The sequence below is a fragment of the Aotus nancymaae genome, unplaced genomic scaffold (genome assembly GCF_030222135.1).
Source record: "Aotus nancymaae isolate 86718 unplaced genomic scaffold, 86718_ANA_hifiasm-v0.15.2.pri h1tg000025l, whole genome shotgun sequence".
NCBI lineage: Eukaryota > Metazoa > Chordata > Mammalia > Primates > Aotidae > Aotus > Aotus nancymaae.
Genome location: NW_026988438.1, coordinates 4929450 through 4946663, shown reverse-complemented (window position 1 = coordinate 4946663; position 17214 = coordinate 4929450). Strand labels below are relative to the sequence as shown.

General features: G+C 39.0%; 1 protein-coding gene across 11 annotated transcripts in view; it reads right to left on the bottom strand.

Moving 5' to 3' along the window:
* Positions 1-17214, bottom strand: part of DGKB (diacylglycerol kinase beta) — an 812604-nt gene that overhangs the window by 562765 nt on the left and 232625 nt on the right. For 10 of the 11 annotated variants that reach the window (XM_064380347.1, XM_064380346.1, XM_064380345.1 and 7 more), the window contains one exon: positions 3770-3923. In XM_064380347.1, the coding sequence (XP_064236417.1) occupies positions 3770-3923 (154 nt within the window). Of the gene's footprint in view, positions 1-3769; positions 3924-17214 lie in introns of those variants that run through there. The other variant, XM_064380349.1, reaches the window with a different exon arrangement.

The following is a 17214-nucleotide window of genomic DNA, read 5'->3' as shown; positions in this document are numbered from 1 at the left end:
CTCCTTCCTCAGCCTCCCAAGCAGCTGAGATTACAGGTGTGCACCACCACACCCAGCTAATTTTTGCATTTTTCATAGAGACAGGTTTCACCATGTTGGCCAGGTTGGTCTTGAACTCCTGACCTCAGGTGGTCCACCCACCTCGGACTCCCAGAGTGCTGGGATTACAGGCATGAGCCACTGTGCCTGGCAAAAGTCTATTACTTTTCAGCTACAAAAACATCTTGTTATACATTAAATAACAGATTACTGCAAAGCAAGATTCTATGAATTGAAAGACTAATAGAAAAAGTGGAACAAATCCACTTTTGTCAGTTTCTGAGTCAAATCTACCTCAGTCTTGAAAGTTTTATGGTTTTCTATTGTTTCTTATTCCTCAGGAAAAAAAAAAAACTGTCAAAGGTGGGTCTGAAAAAAATATAGGGTTAGAAATAGTCCTGGAGAGGACACAATGTCCTTCGTTTTAATAAGTGAAGGCCAAACTTTGAAAAGGAATCAGAGTTTAATTTATCATTGCTGCATGAGAGTTACATAGCCCATAATCCTTTTATGTCTGTGTAGAATGTATAATTGTGCCAAATCAAGTACAATCTGTTTTTCCTTATTTATTTTTTTTTTACATTTTGAAACATGATTTGATTTTTACCCCTAGTAAGTCTGGCATCTTATATTCAGAACTTAATATATGCTATTAGAAGAAATGGAAATTTTAGGTTTGAATTTCTTACAAAACCACCTAAATTATCAGAATTGTTCTCTTTCTTCTGTGTGTGATACAGTTATTTACAGAAAACATCATCCAGAAATATTTTCTCTTCTTTCTCAAAATTCAAGAACAGTATCACACGATGTAGAATTAAATACAGGACAACTTTCTTATTTAATTCAATTTAAGTTATGTGTGATACATTTATAGCATGCAGCAGAGAACAGGAAGGTTTTAATTTCTAGATTAAAGTAAGGAATTGAATAATTTTTAAATGTTCAGCTCAAAACACTATTAAACTGTAATACTACTCATTAAGAACAAATCCACTGAAACTCATCCTGAGAAAAACAGCAAGTGTGGTGAGCCCTCTCAACTCATGATTGAAAGATAATTATTTCAAAAACTAAAAATATTTTATAAGAAGAGAAAAATGAAGACAAACATATTAGTCATCACACACCTTGAAGGAATATATGGAATACGTGAGCTCGTGAAATATGCACACTTGTTTTAAAAAAGCTTCTACCAACATGTGATTACTTTAGGAAAGATATGTTATATTATTAACAGAAGGGAAGGCCAGGCACCATGGCTCATGCCTGTAATCTCAGCACTTTGGGAGGCCAAGGCAGGTAGATCACTTAAGGCCAGGAGTTTGAGACCAGCCTGGTCAACACTGCAAAACCCTGTCTCTACTAATAACACAAAAATTGGCCAGGCATGTTGGCACACACCTGTAGTTCTAACTACTCTGGAGGCTGCGGCAGGAGGATCCCTTGAACCCAGGAGGTGGAGGTTGCAGTGAGCCAAGATTAAGCCACTGCACTCCAGCCGGGAGCAATAGAGTGAGACTCTGTCTTAAAAAAATAAAAATAAAAATAAAAAAAAGGAGGTGGGGAAGCAGCACAACATAAGGCTAAATAGTTTTAACTCTTCTTCATATTGTCTAAGTTTTGTTTATTGAATTTATCTCTTTACCAATACTTCCTGTGTGCGTGTGTGTGTGCGTGCACACACAAAGCGTGTGTGTGTGATGGAGTTTACTCTGTCGCCCAGGCTGGAGTGCAGTGGCATGATCATGGCTCACTGAAACCTCTGTCTCCTGGGTTCAAGTGATTCTCCTGTCTCAGCCTCCTGAGTAGCTAGGACTACAGGCACCTGCCACCACACTCAGCTAACTTTTTTTGGTATTTTCAGTAGAGACAGGGTTTCACCATGTTGGCCAGGCTACTCTCAGACTCCTGACCTCGTGACTTCGTGATTCACCCACCGTGGCCTCCCAAAGTGCTGGGATTACAGATGTGAGCCACCGCTCCGGGCCTATTAACCAACACTTCTATATTCTACTTTGTGACGCTACAGCTGGGTCTCTTTAGACCTATGGCTTTCCTGGGATCCCCGAACTCCTTGTAGGAGATTTTTAAGGTCAAAATAATTTCTATAATGATATTATCAGTTGCTTTTCTTACAGCGACATTTTCAAGAGGCTATATGACATATGATACAGCAACAGAAACAGCAGCAGATATAATTACCTAGCTGTCTTCCATGGAGTCAGGCATTAAAGACCTTTGCAATGAACGCAAAACAATACTACCCTTCTATTTTTTTTCTTCATTTTTTAAAATAGTTACTTTTCATAAGAATTGAGTTATTTTTTGTTAACAGGTAGTGGGTTGATTATTTTTGGAATGTTTCACCTTTAATACGGTGATATCTATTGGGTAATCAAGAGATATCACCACATTAAACGTGAAATATAAACATTAAATATGGTGATACCTATATCATTACGGTGATATCTGTATCAATATGGTGATATCAAGAGATATGGTGATATTTATTGGGTAATCAATAGACATTACCCACATAAAAATAAGTTTCTTCAGGTTTTGAATTTTTTTTAAGAGTTCAAAGTGTCCTCTGATCAACTAGTGAGAAACTGCTGTAGGCATTTCTTCATTGCCAGGGGATTCCCGTTCCATCCATAGAGGGCACTAGAGAGAGGCGAGAAGGCAAGGTGACTGCGGCAGCGGCGTGGTGCGCAGGGGAGCGGGGGCGGGAGGAAGGACCTGTTCCTCCTGTTGAATCTGGGCAGCGTTTCAGGCCGGTAGCACATTGTCCAGTGTAGGATCTAGTCTGCCGGCCGACAAAGGCACAGTGAGCTCTCCGCTAAGCAATTTGGGACAGGCCATGGTGATGCACCCTTCTCAGAGGTCTGAGGTCCTGGGCTATAGACCCGTCTTGAATTCCTGAGCTACCAAGGCTGCCAGGAAGTATCATTTCCACTGAAGCCCAAGGGCGAGGTCCGCCTGGCAACCCCCTCACCTCAGAACTGCATCCCAGCTTCAAGAAATCCTTCCTCAGGGCTTCTGAGTTTTGATTACTGCCATCGAGGGGCAGGGCAGGGTTCCTGTGGGTCTATCTACATGACCTGTGTTCTCTTTTTGCCTTTTCAATCCTCCAAAACAGTTTAACCAATTTCCTGTTTTACATTATTTTGGGTAATATAGTGAAACTGCTGTTTTCCTGACTGGAGCGAGATTAATACAACCAGTATTAACGTAATTATGTATCTCTAAAAAGCCACCCATAAAGAGAGAACCACCATTTCTATGGTGACACAAATTTAAGGTATCTAAAAAACCAAATCTCTCTTCCGAGCTTACAAATCTAAACATGTGAAAGTATATTGGCAATTAGTACAATAGATATTAAATATTATATGTTTTTTATAGTTGCTGCATGACCACATTTTCAAATACTCAGCAATCTATACTTACCTAGTTATTTAAAAAGAGCAGGTCTTTATATTTGATGAAAATATTTCTTCAAATTATTACCTAAACATAGAAATCTAAAGCAAGTGATAAAGAGATATTTTTTCTAATTAGCTATAATTATACTGGACACATTTTAAATGATGTCCACAATCTTATTGTGAATGTCTAAATCCTGCAACAAAACAATTTTTATGCAAATCATCATTTATCTTTTATGAAAACTATTTAGCCTTTGAGATTTTTACTACATACAAATGTTTAAAGTAAGCATACTTACCGCCTGATAGAAGAGCAGGCTTACTTTTTACCATTGGACTGGAATGAGGAAACTTGTTGCTAAATGACATGAAAAGGTGTGCAGTGAAATCATCAGGAAGCTCGGCTTCCAGGAATGTCTTCATGAACAGTTTGAAACCTTCAAAATCTATTGTCTGGAAAAAAAAATTTAAACATATATTTTAAGATCCAACCAAATGATAAAATTTTGTGCTGTGTTCAAAATTGTTAAAAGAAGAAATGACCTCAAACAATTTTTATATCCAAGTTTAGCAAAAGGAAGGTGCCTATTTGAGAAATACGATGGGCCGTCCTGGGCTAACACTGGCAATGTGATATGCACCTCTTACCTGTGATGACATAGCAGGAAGAGAAAGAACTTTCTAGTTAGATATTTCTATTTCCACAGTACCTGTAATGCCTTGAGAATTTTACTCTTTGAAACTTTGTTTCCTCCTGTCTAAGTTGGGAATAATAATCCCACCCCACAGAGTTGTTGCAGTGATTAAATCAGGCTATCAATGTGAACAAGCCAATACAGAGTCATACACAAACATACAGCAGGCACTCAGACAGAAAGGAATTTTCCATCTTTTTTGCTTGTCACTAATGGTGATTATTGCTTTTGACAATGTAAAAAGAGATTAACCTTAACATTTCAACTAAATGCCAAGCTCAATGGATACAACCTTCTAAAACTTCATATGCACACTTTCCAAAGAAACATATTTTAAGATCTTACCCTGATACTTATTGTAGAACTATATAAATGATTATTTGGAGAGAATTGTGGTGGTGGTGAGGATCTCCATACCCATTAGGGGAAATTGTGATGGAAGACAACTTCCAACCTTATACTTCATTAGAGCGTTTCACAGGAGCCATAGTGAAGCACTTGGTTTCTCCTTGCAGATGAAGACAGAAGGCCAGAAACTGACACCTGCCAGGGAAACTGAGGACAAGCATATGGGTACTTTGGGGACAAAGGCAAGAAAATGGTACTATTTTAAGTTGGCCAAAACTCCTTGTGACTGCAGGAACAACGGTGCATGAGTATTTTCTGGGAAACAGACGTAGACCACATGGAGAGGAAGGCCAGTGGAGTGGTCTTGGGTTCTATCCAGCAGGGCATTTGAAAGGACTAGAAGACCTACAGAGAAGAGGCTGGAATAAAGCCACATATGTCAGATCAAGGGAGTGCAAGGGATGGGCCTTATAAGGAGCTCTTGAAGGGCAATATTTTTCACCCAGTTTAATGTGCTGAGATGCAACTAAAAATAGGGCAAGGAGGAAATTTGGGTGGCTGATGCTCTTGTTTTTTTCAAATTCCTGGCACGTAAGAGTAAAATTAATTTTGGAATAGAAAGTTTGTTCTTCCTATGTAATAATACTGGGGGAAATATATGGAGCATGACCACATTTATTACCATATTATTTGTGACAAACCTAAAATTAAATACAATATTCAGGAATATCATTAGAGACAGTAACGTTTTACAGATTTGATCACGTGCCAATTAAGTTTACGTATGATGTTTGCTTTTTTTCACTTAATGTAATCTCAGGTAATAAAACAATGAAACCAAAACTTTATTTATTAATAGTTCCAAGACTCTGCCTGTACCTTAATCTAATTTTTAAATTTAGTTTCATTTTGCTTATTGACTCATTCAAGAACACTTCAGATATTTATGTTGGTGGCCGTAAAAAGACTTCATTTTCTTCCATATTAAATAAATTACCACCATCACCACAGAATATTGTCAATTCTACTAGTAGTGTGAACTACATAACTAAAAACTCTGAATAATATAAAAAATGTTAAGAATAGCCTCACGTAGGAGAAGTACTTTCAAAAAAGCAATTCGCTACAAGGAATGCAGCCAACATTTCAAAACATGGCGATTAGGCCAACAGTCAGACACTGGATCCAAATAAAGTTTCTTTAAACAGGAGCACCTATTCTTACTAAGAATGCTCCTTAGAGACAGCCTAGTAAAGTCAAGTATTCCACATTCATTTGGGTGAGTGACCAACATTGACAGCTAATCTTCAACTTGTATGAAGGCCCGTGAGGAGCCAGGAGTTGATTTTATTGCAAAGTTGCAGGAAATCAGTGGGATGAAAATATTCACAAGCTTTGTGGTTAGAAGCAAAGTTACTTATGGTAACTTCCTTCTGTTCCTAGGTCTTCCATAGTCAGCATTCTGTTTAGCAATATAACAGATGATAAGCAGCACAGTCTTTGAAGTCAGACTACCTGCATCAACTCTTGAATCCAACACAAGCTGTGTGGCTGTGAACAATTTAAGCTCTCCGTGCCTCAATTTCTTCATCTATAAAATGAGAATAATAGTACCTACTTCTTGATTTGTTAGGAGAAACACATTATTTACTATTTTTAAAGAATCAGAATGACATCTGGCACATAGTAAGCACTGTATGTAATTAAATAAATTTTTGTGTTAAGAATCTCTATGGGGATTATTCCATCAGCGTAGAGACCCCTCCATGTCTCCACCATTACGGAGTTAGAGCCCGGACATATTCTCCCCCCGCTGAGGGCAGTCGAGCTGAGGGAAAAAGAAGGAAGTGATAGAGGCCTGAGTTTGCAGAAGCCTATTCTTGATCCACTGAGCTAATGGCATGTCTGGGTGAGGCCTGCGTAACTATTTACGAGACTATTGTCTCTTGAAGTTCCCGTTCTGGGCTGGTTTTATGACTCTGTTTACCTGCATTCACTAAATCCCGTGTTCGCTCACATGTTACTTAAAAAATGCTACCCCTCAAATTATCGCTCGCCTTGATGTTATTTACTGTAACTGTAGTCATTGATAAGAGGATAAGAATCTTAATAGGATTAGAATCTTTTGTTTGTTTTGGGTTCAGTGATCTTTAGATAAACCTGTATGCTACCCCCTCCCATGCTTACTTTGTAATTTTCTGTTCCCTCCTGATAAAACTTTTGTAATGGGACCTACATCAGTCACTCTATGAAAAAACATATATAAGCATCTGTGCACAAAGAATAAATTGCTGATCTGAGCATAGCTCTTATCAGACCTCCAGACCCATTTCTTTCTCTATCTCTCTTTTCTTCCACGCACTCTCTCTTCCAGGTATTAGACCCTCTTGCTGGTCAAGAGATCCCTGGCAGACGTGCCTATCTCACGGACCCCAACAAATCTCCATTTTAAAAATTCATAATTCCAAATAATATTTGAAGAAGAAGCCTCGAAGCCACATGACTTCACGTTTTCATATGCATTTAACAAGCCATGCATGGTTCCTTGTTGTCCTTGTCGCTGTTTTAAAAGCTGGTAATAAAATGTGAACTTCTAGAAGAAGCAAAGGACTAGAAATTGCTGAAAGCTTTTCTCTGGATCTGCTTTTGGAACATAATTATACCTTAAAACAGCTCTTTCAAGCCAAGATTTTAACTTGGTAACATAAGAAACAAACAAAAACAAAGAGTTCAGAATAAAACAATCGTGTTTTAAATTTCAATACCTCCACTCACCACCTGACTGATATGGGGCAAGGAGTTTATCTGCTCTTTTAAAGGAAACATCTTCCAAATCCTAAGGGTGTGCCCTTTACACATCCTTTCAGAACCCATATAGAAGCTCATTAAAATCACCACCTGTAATTTAATGATGAAAGCTAGAAAAATAGCCAACCAAAAGGAAAAATGAACTTTAATATCTAATGATGGAGGCAGGACACAGACACATATCTAGTCAGATAAGGGAGGATTCGCAGAGAACCTCCAATCTGCCCAGGTTATTATGCACAGGAGGCCTGTCTAAACATGCCCATGGTGAAAAATTCTATCCCTTAACACATGCTCAGCAAGGGAAGGAAATCAATGTGGAGTGGCTCTGACTAAGGGCCCACGTGTGCACTGGAAAAATGGGGTGGAGCCACTAGAAATTCATCCCTTAAGCAGGGGAGAATCCTGGCCTCTTCAGCTCATGTGTGGTGGGCTGGTATTCAACTTGTGAGGTGGAAACCTGCATGCAGTACTCCTCTCTTTGCCAAGAGCTTCCCTTTCTCTTAATAAATTCCACCCTCTTCACCCTTCAATGTGTCCACATGCTTAATTTTTCCTGGTTGTGAGACAAGTACCCGGATTTAGCTGAACTAAGGAACAAAAATTCCTGCATCATTTGGTAGCCTACATGAGGACATGAGGAAGGGTGAGTAAAATGTGAACCCCAAATCTCTTTCACTTTCATTTCTGGGCCTTCCAGTCCTCAGGCTTTTTCTGAAGGCAGAGGAAACTGCACGCCCTCTGTTGCTTTCGGGTTTGGGAATGTTGGCCACAGTCTAACCCAGTCTTTGCTGTGGCATTTTCCTTCTTTTTTTCAGGACTGTAACGTTACCAATCTTTTCTTTTACAATATCAGGGGTGTTCCACCCCAACCCCAACAGCTGTCACATAAGGAAAACAGGCAAGCAGTGGCTCCCTGCCCCCATCCCCTGTTCACTCTCTGCTGGGGCACATGGTCGTGACTGCTGCATGTACATTCAGCCTCCAACAGCCATGCAGGGTGGGACTGAGCCATAGGTGCTGCCCGGGCCCCAGGGCAATCTTGAGGTGTGCAGCCAGCTGGCAAATGTTCCCTGACACACATCCATACACCCATATACTTCCCCTCCCCTGGCCAAGAGGTCCAGCTCAGTGGACAGCAATTAAAAGTTTCTCTCCCTGTTGCAGAAAGCCATTTGCATCACAACAAGAGGTTTCTTCCCCAGGCATTTCCCTGCCCTATGCTTAAACTGGATTTTTGGTGTTGTTTTGGTTTTTTTCTTTTCTCCACCAGATCAGGAGTTAATGGATTGGTGTGAAGGTAGTGGCAGTTTTTGCTGTTACCTAGATTGGAGGAGACCACAAATGCTTTTGCAACAACCTAATAACACACCCCTGTGAGTACAGGAGGCTTCTCAATGCCAGAGGATTTTTCTTGAAAGGTGTTTTATTAGGCCAGGACTCCAAGTCACAAGACACTCTTTTACCTCCCTTGTTTGAGAGGACCCAATTTTAGAGCTTCACCTGAGCGTTTGGCTTATACTAGGGAGGCAATTCTTTTGTCCCAAATTCAATTCTAAGCTTTAGGTTGAAGCCCTAGGAAAGAAAACTGGATCTCAGGGATCCAAGGCAGACAACAATGGTAGTTAAAAGGCACACACCACAGATGAGCTTAACTAATTCCTGCAGATTAAGCCAAACCTCCTGTTTCATGGATTGAGGTCATGCAACTATCCATGGCATAAATGAGGTTTAGGGATCTCAAAGGCTACTTATAGCAGGGGAAAGGCAGTGTTCGGGTAGGTAATTCCACACCCTAGGCCCTCCTGTTAACATGAGTGAAAGCCACATTGACACCCATCGGTGGCACCCTATCATGGTCACTGTAAGGCCGGTTGCCTCACCGGGAGCTCAGACACGCCTACACCCCCTCCCTCCAGGAGCTCAGACACGCCCATCCCTCTCCACGCCTGGAAACCACGTCATTACTCTGTGTCCACTTCTGCACTCGGCACTAGGCTTTGCACTCAGCACCTAGCCAGCCATTGGAAAACCCCGCCAAAATGCAAAAGAAGTCTTGTAAATCTACCCAATAGCAGTTGAGTCTTGTAAATCTACCAAATAGCAGTCGAGTCTTGTAAATCTACCCAATAGCATTCAAATCTTGTAAAGCTACCCAATAGCATTCAAACCCTACCTACCTGCCAATGGCAGCTTGCCCCGCCCACGCCCTGCTCTCCCACAACCAATCAAACGCCTCCACTCCCTATAAAACACCATGTCTGAGAGGAGTCCATGCGACTTCTCCGGCCCCTCCTGTTGGACCGCAGAACCTCGCCTGGGAGCTGAATAAATTCGCATTGGCTCTTCTTGTGCTGGTCTCAGTTTCTTCTTTTTAAATTCAGCAAGAACCCAAGAATGCTTACAGTCACCAGGACTCAGGGATATAAGGATGAAAGAAGGAAAGAGGAAGCTTTTTCCTTCTCTTTCTCATGCACCCCAGGCATTTGTTAGGAAGAGAAATGAACCAGGGATGCTTTGCTCCCCTCTTTCTAGATGAGTAGCCATTCATCTTCAGTCTGTGCCCCTTACTGCTGCATCCTGAGTCCTGGGGCTCCTTTGAAAAAAATGCCTTCTTTTCTCCCTTGGTCCTCTCTTCACAGATGAGTAACTGTGTCTCCATACTACAGGACACTCCTCTCAGATGCATCCTTCAAACTGAAAAGTTAATTTCCCAAACCTTAAACTGGTTGGCTTATAATTGAGCTCAGGGGAGGGGAACCCAGAAGCCTGACATGCCAGCAAAGAGGCAAAATATTTCTTAACAGTCAGACTCTTGGCATCCCTCTCCCTGTGCAAACCAGTAAAAGGAATGATAAGGATCACAGTTTATATTCTCTGTAAAGCTTTGATTAATGAGAAAGGATTTATGAGTTTGGTCTCAAGCCATAGCCAATCTGGTGTGCTTTGCAAGTCTTTCTATATGGTTCTGTCACAAATAGGAGTACCTTAGGGTGAGATAAGGACCTAGGACACCATGAGCCCACTGTTCAAGTCAGCCCAGTAAGCTGTCCAATAACAAACTATGCAGCAGGCCTCCATCTTGTTTTATGTCCTTGGGAGGGTGACCTGTTTGTGTCTCCACCATTTTACAATGGCGGCCTGTGTTCAATCCCGGCTTAGAGAATGAGTAGTTTCTGGTAAGTATCTGTGTCACTTTTACCATTTGCTGATTCTCTTCGCCTCCCTTTATAATTTCTAGTGTCCTTTTGTAAATCTTCCTTTCTCTGAGCTATTTTAAAGGTTCTAGGTTTTATAAAAGCTGCTTACCACCCCTTTGAAAATACCTCATACACTCACAGTTAAAGCATAACATTTTGAGACTTGTTGGTTTCACTGTGAGGTCACTTTTGGTAAAGTTCAAAAGCCAGAAATATTGGACATTTGGCATGGCTAAAGTTGGGTAACAAGGGATTTAAAAGGATTTTCTTAAAGAACACTCAGCTTAATTAAAAGTGGATATCCAAGCTATAGGTATATTTAAAAGTGGATATCCAAGCTATAGGTATATTTAAAAGGCCTTTATGTTTTTCTCTTAGTGGATCTTGTTTTTCTGAAAAAAATTCAACTGAATTGCATTTCTCTATTTGGTCTTGACACTCTTAATGTACTCATGAGGGACCCCAAGATAATTTCTGATGGCTTGGGACTTCTTGGGAAAAACAGAAAAGATATAATGTATTCCATTTTTGGAGAAACCCCTGTTTTCCTTCTGGAACCCCAGGAATTAGAGGCAGATATATCCCTTTCGAAATCTGTTTTTGTCTTCCACCTATATCTGCTTATTAGGTATTGTTACCCCTGTTTCTGGATGGCTCCACCCTGAGGCCAATTATCCAATTAGGAGATTGGCAAATGAAAAATCTTACAACTACTGGATCTTCTGTCTGGCTGTGTAGTTATATAAGTGTTATGTGTATGATGTTTATATAAAAGCACTCTAATTAATTGGCCTAAAGAAAAATAAGTGCTTATATCAAATTTTTTTTCAGGGAAAATAAAAGCCGTAATACCTTTTAGTTCAATTCATACAGCTTTAATCTTTGAGAAATAAAAACAGTCTTAAAGATTATTGGTAAAATTCAAATGTCATTAGAATGTAAATAGGTGGTCTAAATTATGCAAGTCAGATACTAGATTTGCTAAATGTTTGAAGATTATAAACTGCTTCTTTGGGCTTTGAAAACTGTTTGAGTTGCCTGCTTTACAACTTGGTAAGTTCTGAGGACATACAGAATTAAACAAGCCCTTGAACAGGCTGGAAGGAATCAAACTTTATGTTGCCTAGTGCATAATTAAAAGAACTTACTAGATTTTACATTAAAGTTAAAAATTGCTAAGAGTTACCATTATAAAATGTAACTGAGACCACTAAAAATAGATTTACATGCAAGGTGTGTAAGAACAGTAAAAGTGTCTTCAGTAAAAGATTATAAGAAGGCATGGAAATGTAAGTAAATTTTTGACTAGGGTTAAATGATTGTTTTAAATTAGGTAAGATAAAAGTTTAAACAAGTTGTGGAAGTTTTCTAAATTTAATACTGCATGAGATATTCTGTGTATGAACAGTGACTAAATTCAAAGGATTACATGATTTTGTTCTGTAAATTGAGCAATGACATAAAAGCACAACAAGGTTTCCTTAAGGCACTAATCTGCTCTTTAGCAAAATGTGTAATGGGTTAAAAAAAGTTTTTAAGAATTTTGCCTCATGGTCAAACTGGTTGAGATTGGGTAGAATTATCTATAAGGTTTCTTTAGAAAATTGGGGTTAATAGTAAACTGACGTAAGGGTAAAATGTGACTCTCTCCCTTGTACAAGATTTTTATGTAACAAAAACGAATAATGAAAGATTTTCATTTTCCTCATGAATAGACTGCCAAGGAAAAGAAAGAGAAGACAGGAGACAAATTTTTGGAAAGCTAAGTCCTCCCTCTTAATGAGCAGAGGTTTTTGCCTTGTTTTAAAATTTTTGAGTCATCATTTTAACAAAATAACTAACTTATGGTAATCTGTGATTGTATTTCATAATATCAAGTGTTTTAAACATCTAACGCTTAACAGACTTCCCAAAATCAAATTGCAGCTTCAACGTTGTCTTTCCTGACCCCTAACTTTTGGATGCTACAGAAGGTCCCTAGAGCAGCCAGAAGAAGAGAGCTAAACAGTATTATTTAACATGGTTAGGTACATGGGATTGCCAAAATGATGTTTTATTTTCTTCTGGTTATATTTTAGTGAGTAATGTAAATATATATTCCAAAATTGTATGGGATTTCTAAATTCTAATGTTGAGCATATATTATCCCTCACAATTAAGGTTGTTATGTTAAGTTATTGTAAACCACAGAGATAACCACATTTTGTCCATCACATTTCTGACTGTAACTACCCTGGTCATTTTGTTATTCATACACAAGTGTTGTCTTCTCTTGATCCTCTTCAAAAGATGGTTTATAATCAGCTATAGAACTGTGACAGGTGTTCTCAAATACAAGTTTCTGATAACTTTGGAGATTGTAACACTGAAATAAAGGAAAAACATACAGGACTCATGAGGAGCTGAAACGTTCATAAATATCAAGCAGAACAAGAGTTAACTGAATGGACTGCACTAATAAAAAACTGAAGTAATGTGTTTTTTTTTTGTTTTTTTTTTTTTACCTTTCGCTTGAAACATTGCTGATCCTTGTTCTGTTATTCAGAGTCAAGAAAACTTTTATTTTGAACTGTTTACAGTCTTTAATTATTGAGTAAAGTATACTCCCGTGAACAAAAATGGAAGCATACATTTTTCTCTCTGTCTGGTTTCTCTGGAATTTAGAAACTATCTGTGAATATTCTTAACTTATGGCAAATATGTTTATTTGCATCAGTGCAATAAGAATTCATTTTCTTTTGCAAGAGAACACAAATGGAGAAACTGGTTGTTTTACCAAGACTTTGACTGGAGAGGTAAGCTTTCCTTTAAGGAATCAAGCTCAACTTGCAAAGCTAATAAAAGCCCCTTGGAAAACTGGCCTCACACCTTGTCTACACAGTTCTCGTGCAGGGTTGCTAACCTGTGATGAGTAAAGAATGTCACTTGCTAATAAGGCCAAGAACTCTATATTCTAGGAACTTCAAGAAGAGAGGAATTTACCCAGTTCATAGGTATTTGAGGGTACTAACCCATGGCTAGGCTTGGCTTTACAAAGTCCTATCTGACATTCCTTATGGAACAGAATTCCATCAAAACCAATTTTAAAAGCCTATGCAAAAATAATTATTCTTCCTGCATTTTAGGCAAACAAGTCAAGTATAAAACTGAAGTCTATTTTGCAAACAACTCAGTCCCATCATGATTTGTTTTTAACAAAAATGAGGACTGGGGAGAGAAAAATTATGTTTCAAAACTTATCACACATTTGTCATGAAATTCTAGTCTCATTAGTTGTTTTCAATTTTTTTTTTGCCTGCATTTTAGATTAACCCACTTATTCCTGTGAACTGTCCAGCAATCTCTGGCTACACCTCAGAATAAACAAAAGGCATGGGTAATGTAATAATCTGGATCAATATTTTAATTCTGTGCAATTATTCTGCAAATCCTGTCAGGAGATAGGAGTAAATAGGGTTCTATAACCCAGAGGTTCCTTTGGGAAAATAAGATAAAGGGAGCTAAACAAAGCCAAGCCCCATGCAACCAAATCTTAGCAGGCATAATTATCGCCACCAGTTATCTGAGCATGCTGGTAGCCTTGGGATTTTTAAGCTGCCCTTACCCATCCCTCTTTGCTGGGTTTTAATATATGTCTTCTAATAATCCCGTCTGTCTCTTCTTACCTTCAACCCATCAAACTCCAGTTGCTCATGCAACCAGAGCCCCAAACATGGCCTCTTTTAACAGAGACCCTTAAATATGCCTTTGAGAGAGTTCTGACTGCCACTTTCCCAAACAGCGCCCCCTGTCAGCAGGAAGCAGTTAAGATCAGTCTTCTTCCCTATTCTAATGGCAGTACCTCTTGTGTACCTCTTTAAAAGGGAGAATGATGCAGGTAGGAGGCAGACAAACGCCTAGGCAGATCAGGGAGGGTCCCTGGAGAACCTCTGACCTGCCCAGGACACTGTGCACAGGGCACTTGCTTAAACGTGGCCACGGAGAAAAATTCTGTCCATTAACATATGCTCAGTAGGGAAATAAATCAATGTGGAGTGGCTCAGACTAAGGGCCTGGATGCACAATGGAAAGATGAAGCAGAGCCACCAGAAATTTGTGCTTTATGCAGGGGGAGAGCCTGGCCTCTTCAGCTCCTGTGTGGTGGCCTGGTATTCAATTTGTGAGGTGAAAAGCCGTGGGCAGAACCCCCCTCTTTTCTGAGTATTTTCCTTTCACATAATAAATTCTGCCCTCCTCAGCTTTCAATGTGTCCACATGCTTAATTTTTCCTGATCATGAGACAAGAACCTGGATTTAGCTGAACTAAGGAGCAAAAAGTCCTGCATTACTAGCATTTCTCCTTATAAGCAATACAATTCTTCTTTACTCTTCTTTTTTCAGCTCTCAGGAAGACTTTCTGAAATTTCTAAACTACAGTTCTCTCTTGCTCAGGAAGCAAAATACCGTTTTATTTTCTTACAGCTCTGAGCCTTAATTCCCTCCATATAAAGTGGTAGATGAAATCAATCATTCAGGCCGGGCACGGTGACTCACACCTGGTACTTTGGGAGGCCAAGCCAGGCAGAAATCACCTGAGGTCGGGAGTTCAAGACCAGTCTAGCCAACATGGCAAAAACCAGCTCTATTAAAAATTTAAAAAAAATTAGCCAGGTGTGGTGGCATGTGCCTGTTGTCCCAGCTACTCAGGAGGCGGAGACAGAATTGCTTGAACCTGGGAGGCAGAGGTTGCAGTGAGTCAAGATCGCACCACTGCACTCCAACCTGGGTGACAGAGCAAGACTCCATATATGAAAATAAGGAATCATTCAGAATTGGTTCAATGTAATAAAAATTGATGTAAAACACTTAACATATCCTTGGGCACATAAAATATAAAATAAATAAAAGGAATAAGTTAAAGGAAGCACTGTCTTAAGCTTAGACACATTTTTAAGTTATCTCAATTCTCCTCCCTTTGTGTTGACACAATCTTACTCTTCTTCCCGACACTGGAGTGTAATGGCATGAACTTGGCTCACTGCAATTTCTGCCTCCTGGGTTCAAGTGATTCTTCTGCCTCAGCCTCCTTAACGGCTGACATAACAGGTGCTCACCACTACACCCAGCTAATTTTTGTATTTTTAGTAGTGACGAAGTTTCACCATATTGGCCAGGCTGGTCATGAACTCCTAAGCTCAGGTGATCCACCTGCCTCAGCCTCCCAAATTACTGGGATTACAGGTATGAGCCACCCTGCCCAGCCAATATGCCTTTTTACTGGTACAGAAAACTGTAAAGTTCATTGCATCTTTCTGAATAAAAACTTCAGGTTTTGTGTGTCTCAAATACTTTGCTATAATTGTTCTGTGTCAGACAACAGTGACAAATTACCATTTTCATAAGGCAACAATTCAAGAAATAGATATCTTATTTTGAAAAATAAAAGCCTATTATAGATATAAGAATGAAATAAAAATTTCTTTAGTTCTTAAACTATTTCTATAAATTGACATCATATTATTTATTGCTGAAGTTTTACGGACAATGTAAATTTTTTTCTCAAACTTCTTCACTGTGTTCTTCGGAGCAAAATTAATTTATCTCACATTTTCTGGCATTAGACAGGACTTACAATGTGGTAAAACCCAAACCTCTTTTTTTTGTTTTTTTCTGAGACAGGGTCAAAATGGAGTACAGTGGGCCAATCATAGCTCACTACAGCCTCAATCTCATGAGCTCAAGCAATCCTTCCACCTCAGTCTCCCAAGTATCTGAGACCACAGGCTTGTGCCACCATGCCTTGCTATTTTTTTTTTAATTTTCTAACTCAGAGTTTTCAGTTCATTGAGAAATTTTTCTTCAGTGTGTTTCCTGGTTAACCCATCCCCTTTCTTCTCTTGTTAGTAAAATCTTTTCAAATATCTCCTAAAATTCGATGTTGTCCACACTATTAGACATTTCTGATAAATGGATGATGTCCTCATCTATACATTTTCCTTAGATCATGACTTACAGGAAAATTTCCAAATTTAGGCATCAGAGTTTCTACTGCTGTCACATAACAGCCTTAGAATTGCTTTTTGAAGACTGTGACCTTTAAATACAATGAGATCATTTATATGCATATCAATGAAGTCATTAATGATAAAATAACAGTCAGACTTAACTGAATGACTATTCAAAAACTGAATTGCTGTAGGTTCAAACACATCAATGCATATCCAGGCATACCACACACAAATCTTCAAAATTCTAAAAACTGCTTTTTCATTTTTTTCTTCAAGGAGCAGCCACAGACTATTTAGGGAGATAACAGAGAATTTTTAAAGAATACTGACTGAGGGAGCTGCTCAGATGTTGCTGCCAAATTGGCACAGACTCAAAGCACATTTCTATATGCCTTTCATTATTATTTCTAACCATCTGGATGCTTTGTTTTTAAATCCCTGTTAATACTAAAGAAAAGACACTAGTATTCATCCAAGCAGATTCAAAGTGAATGAAAATAAATGTCATCACACTATCATTAATTTCTTTTGGTAGTTTTCAGTTGTGGTTTTTCTCATATTCAGGAGCACCTACTCTGTATCTGTTCTAGGTGTTGAGGTAAAGATGATACTAGAACAAGCAAATTTCTTTCCATGGGGGAGCTTATCTTCTAATGAAGGGAGTAAGAAAACAGCAACATTAATATTCTAAATCTACAATGTCTAG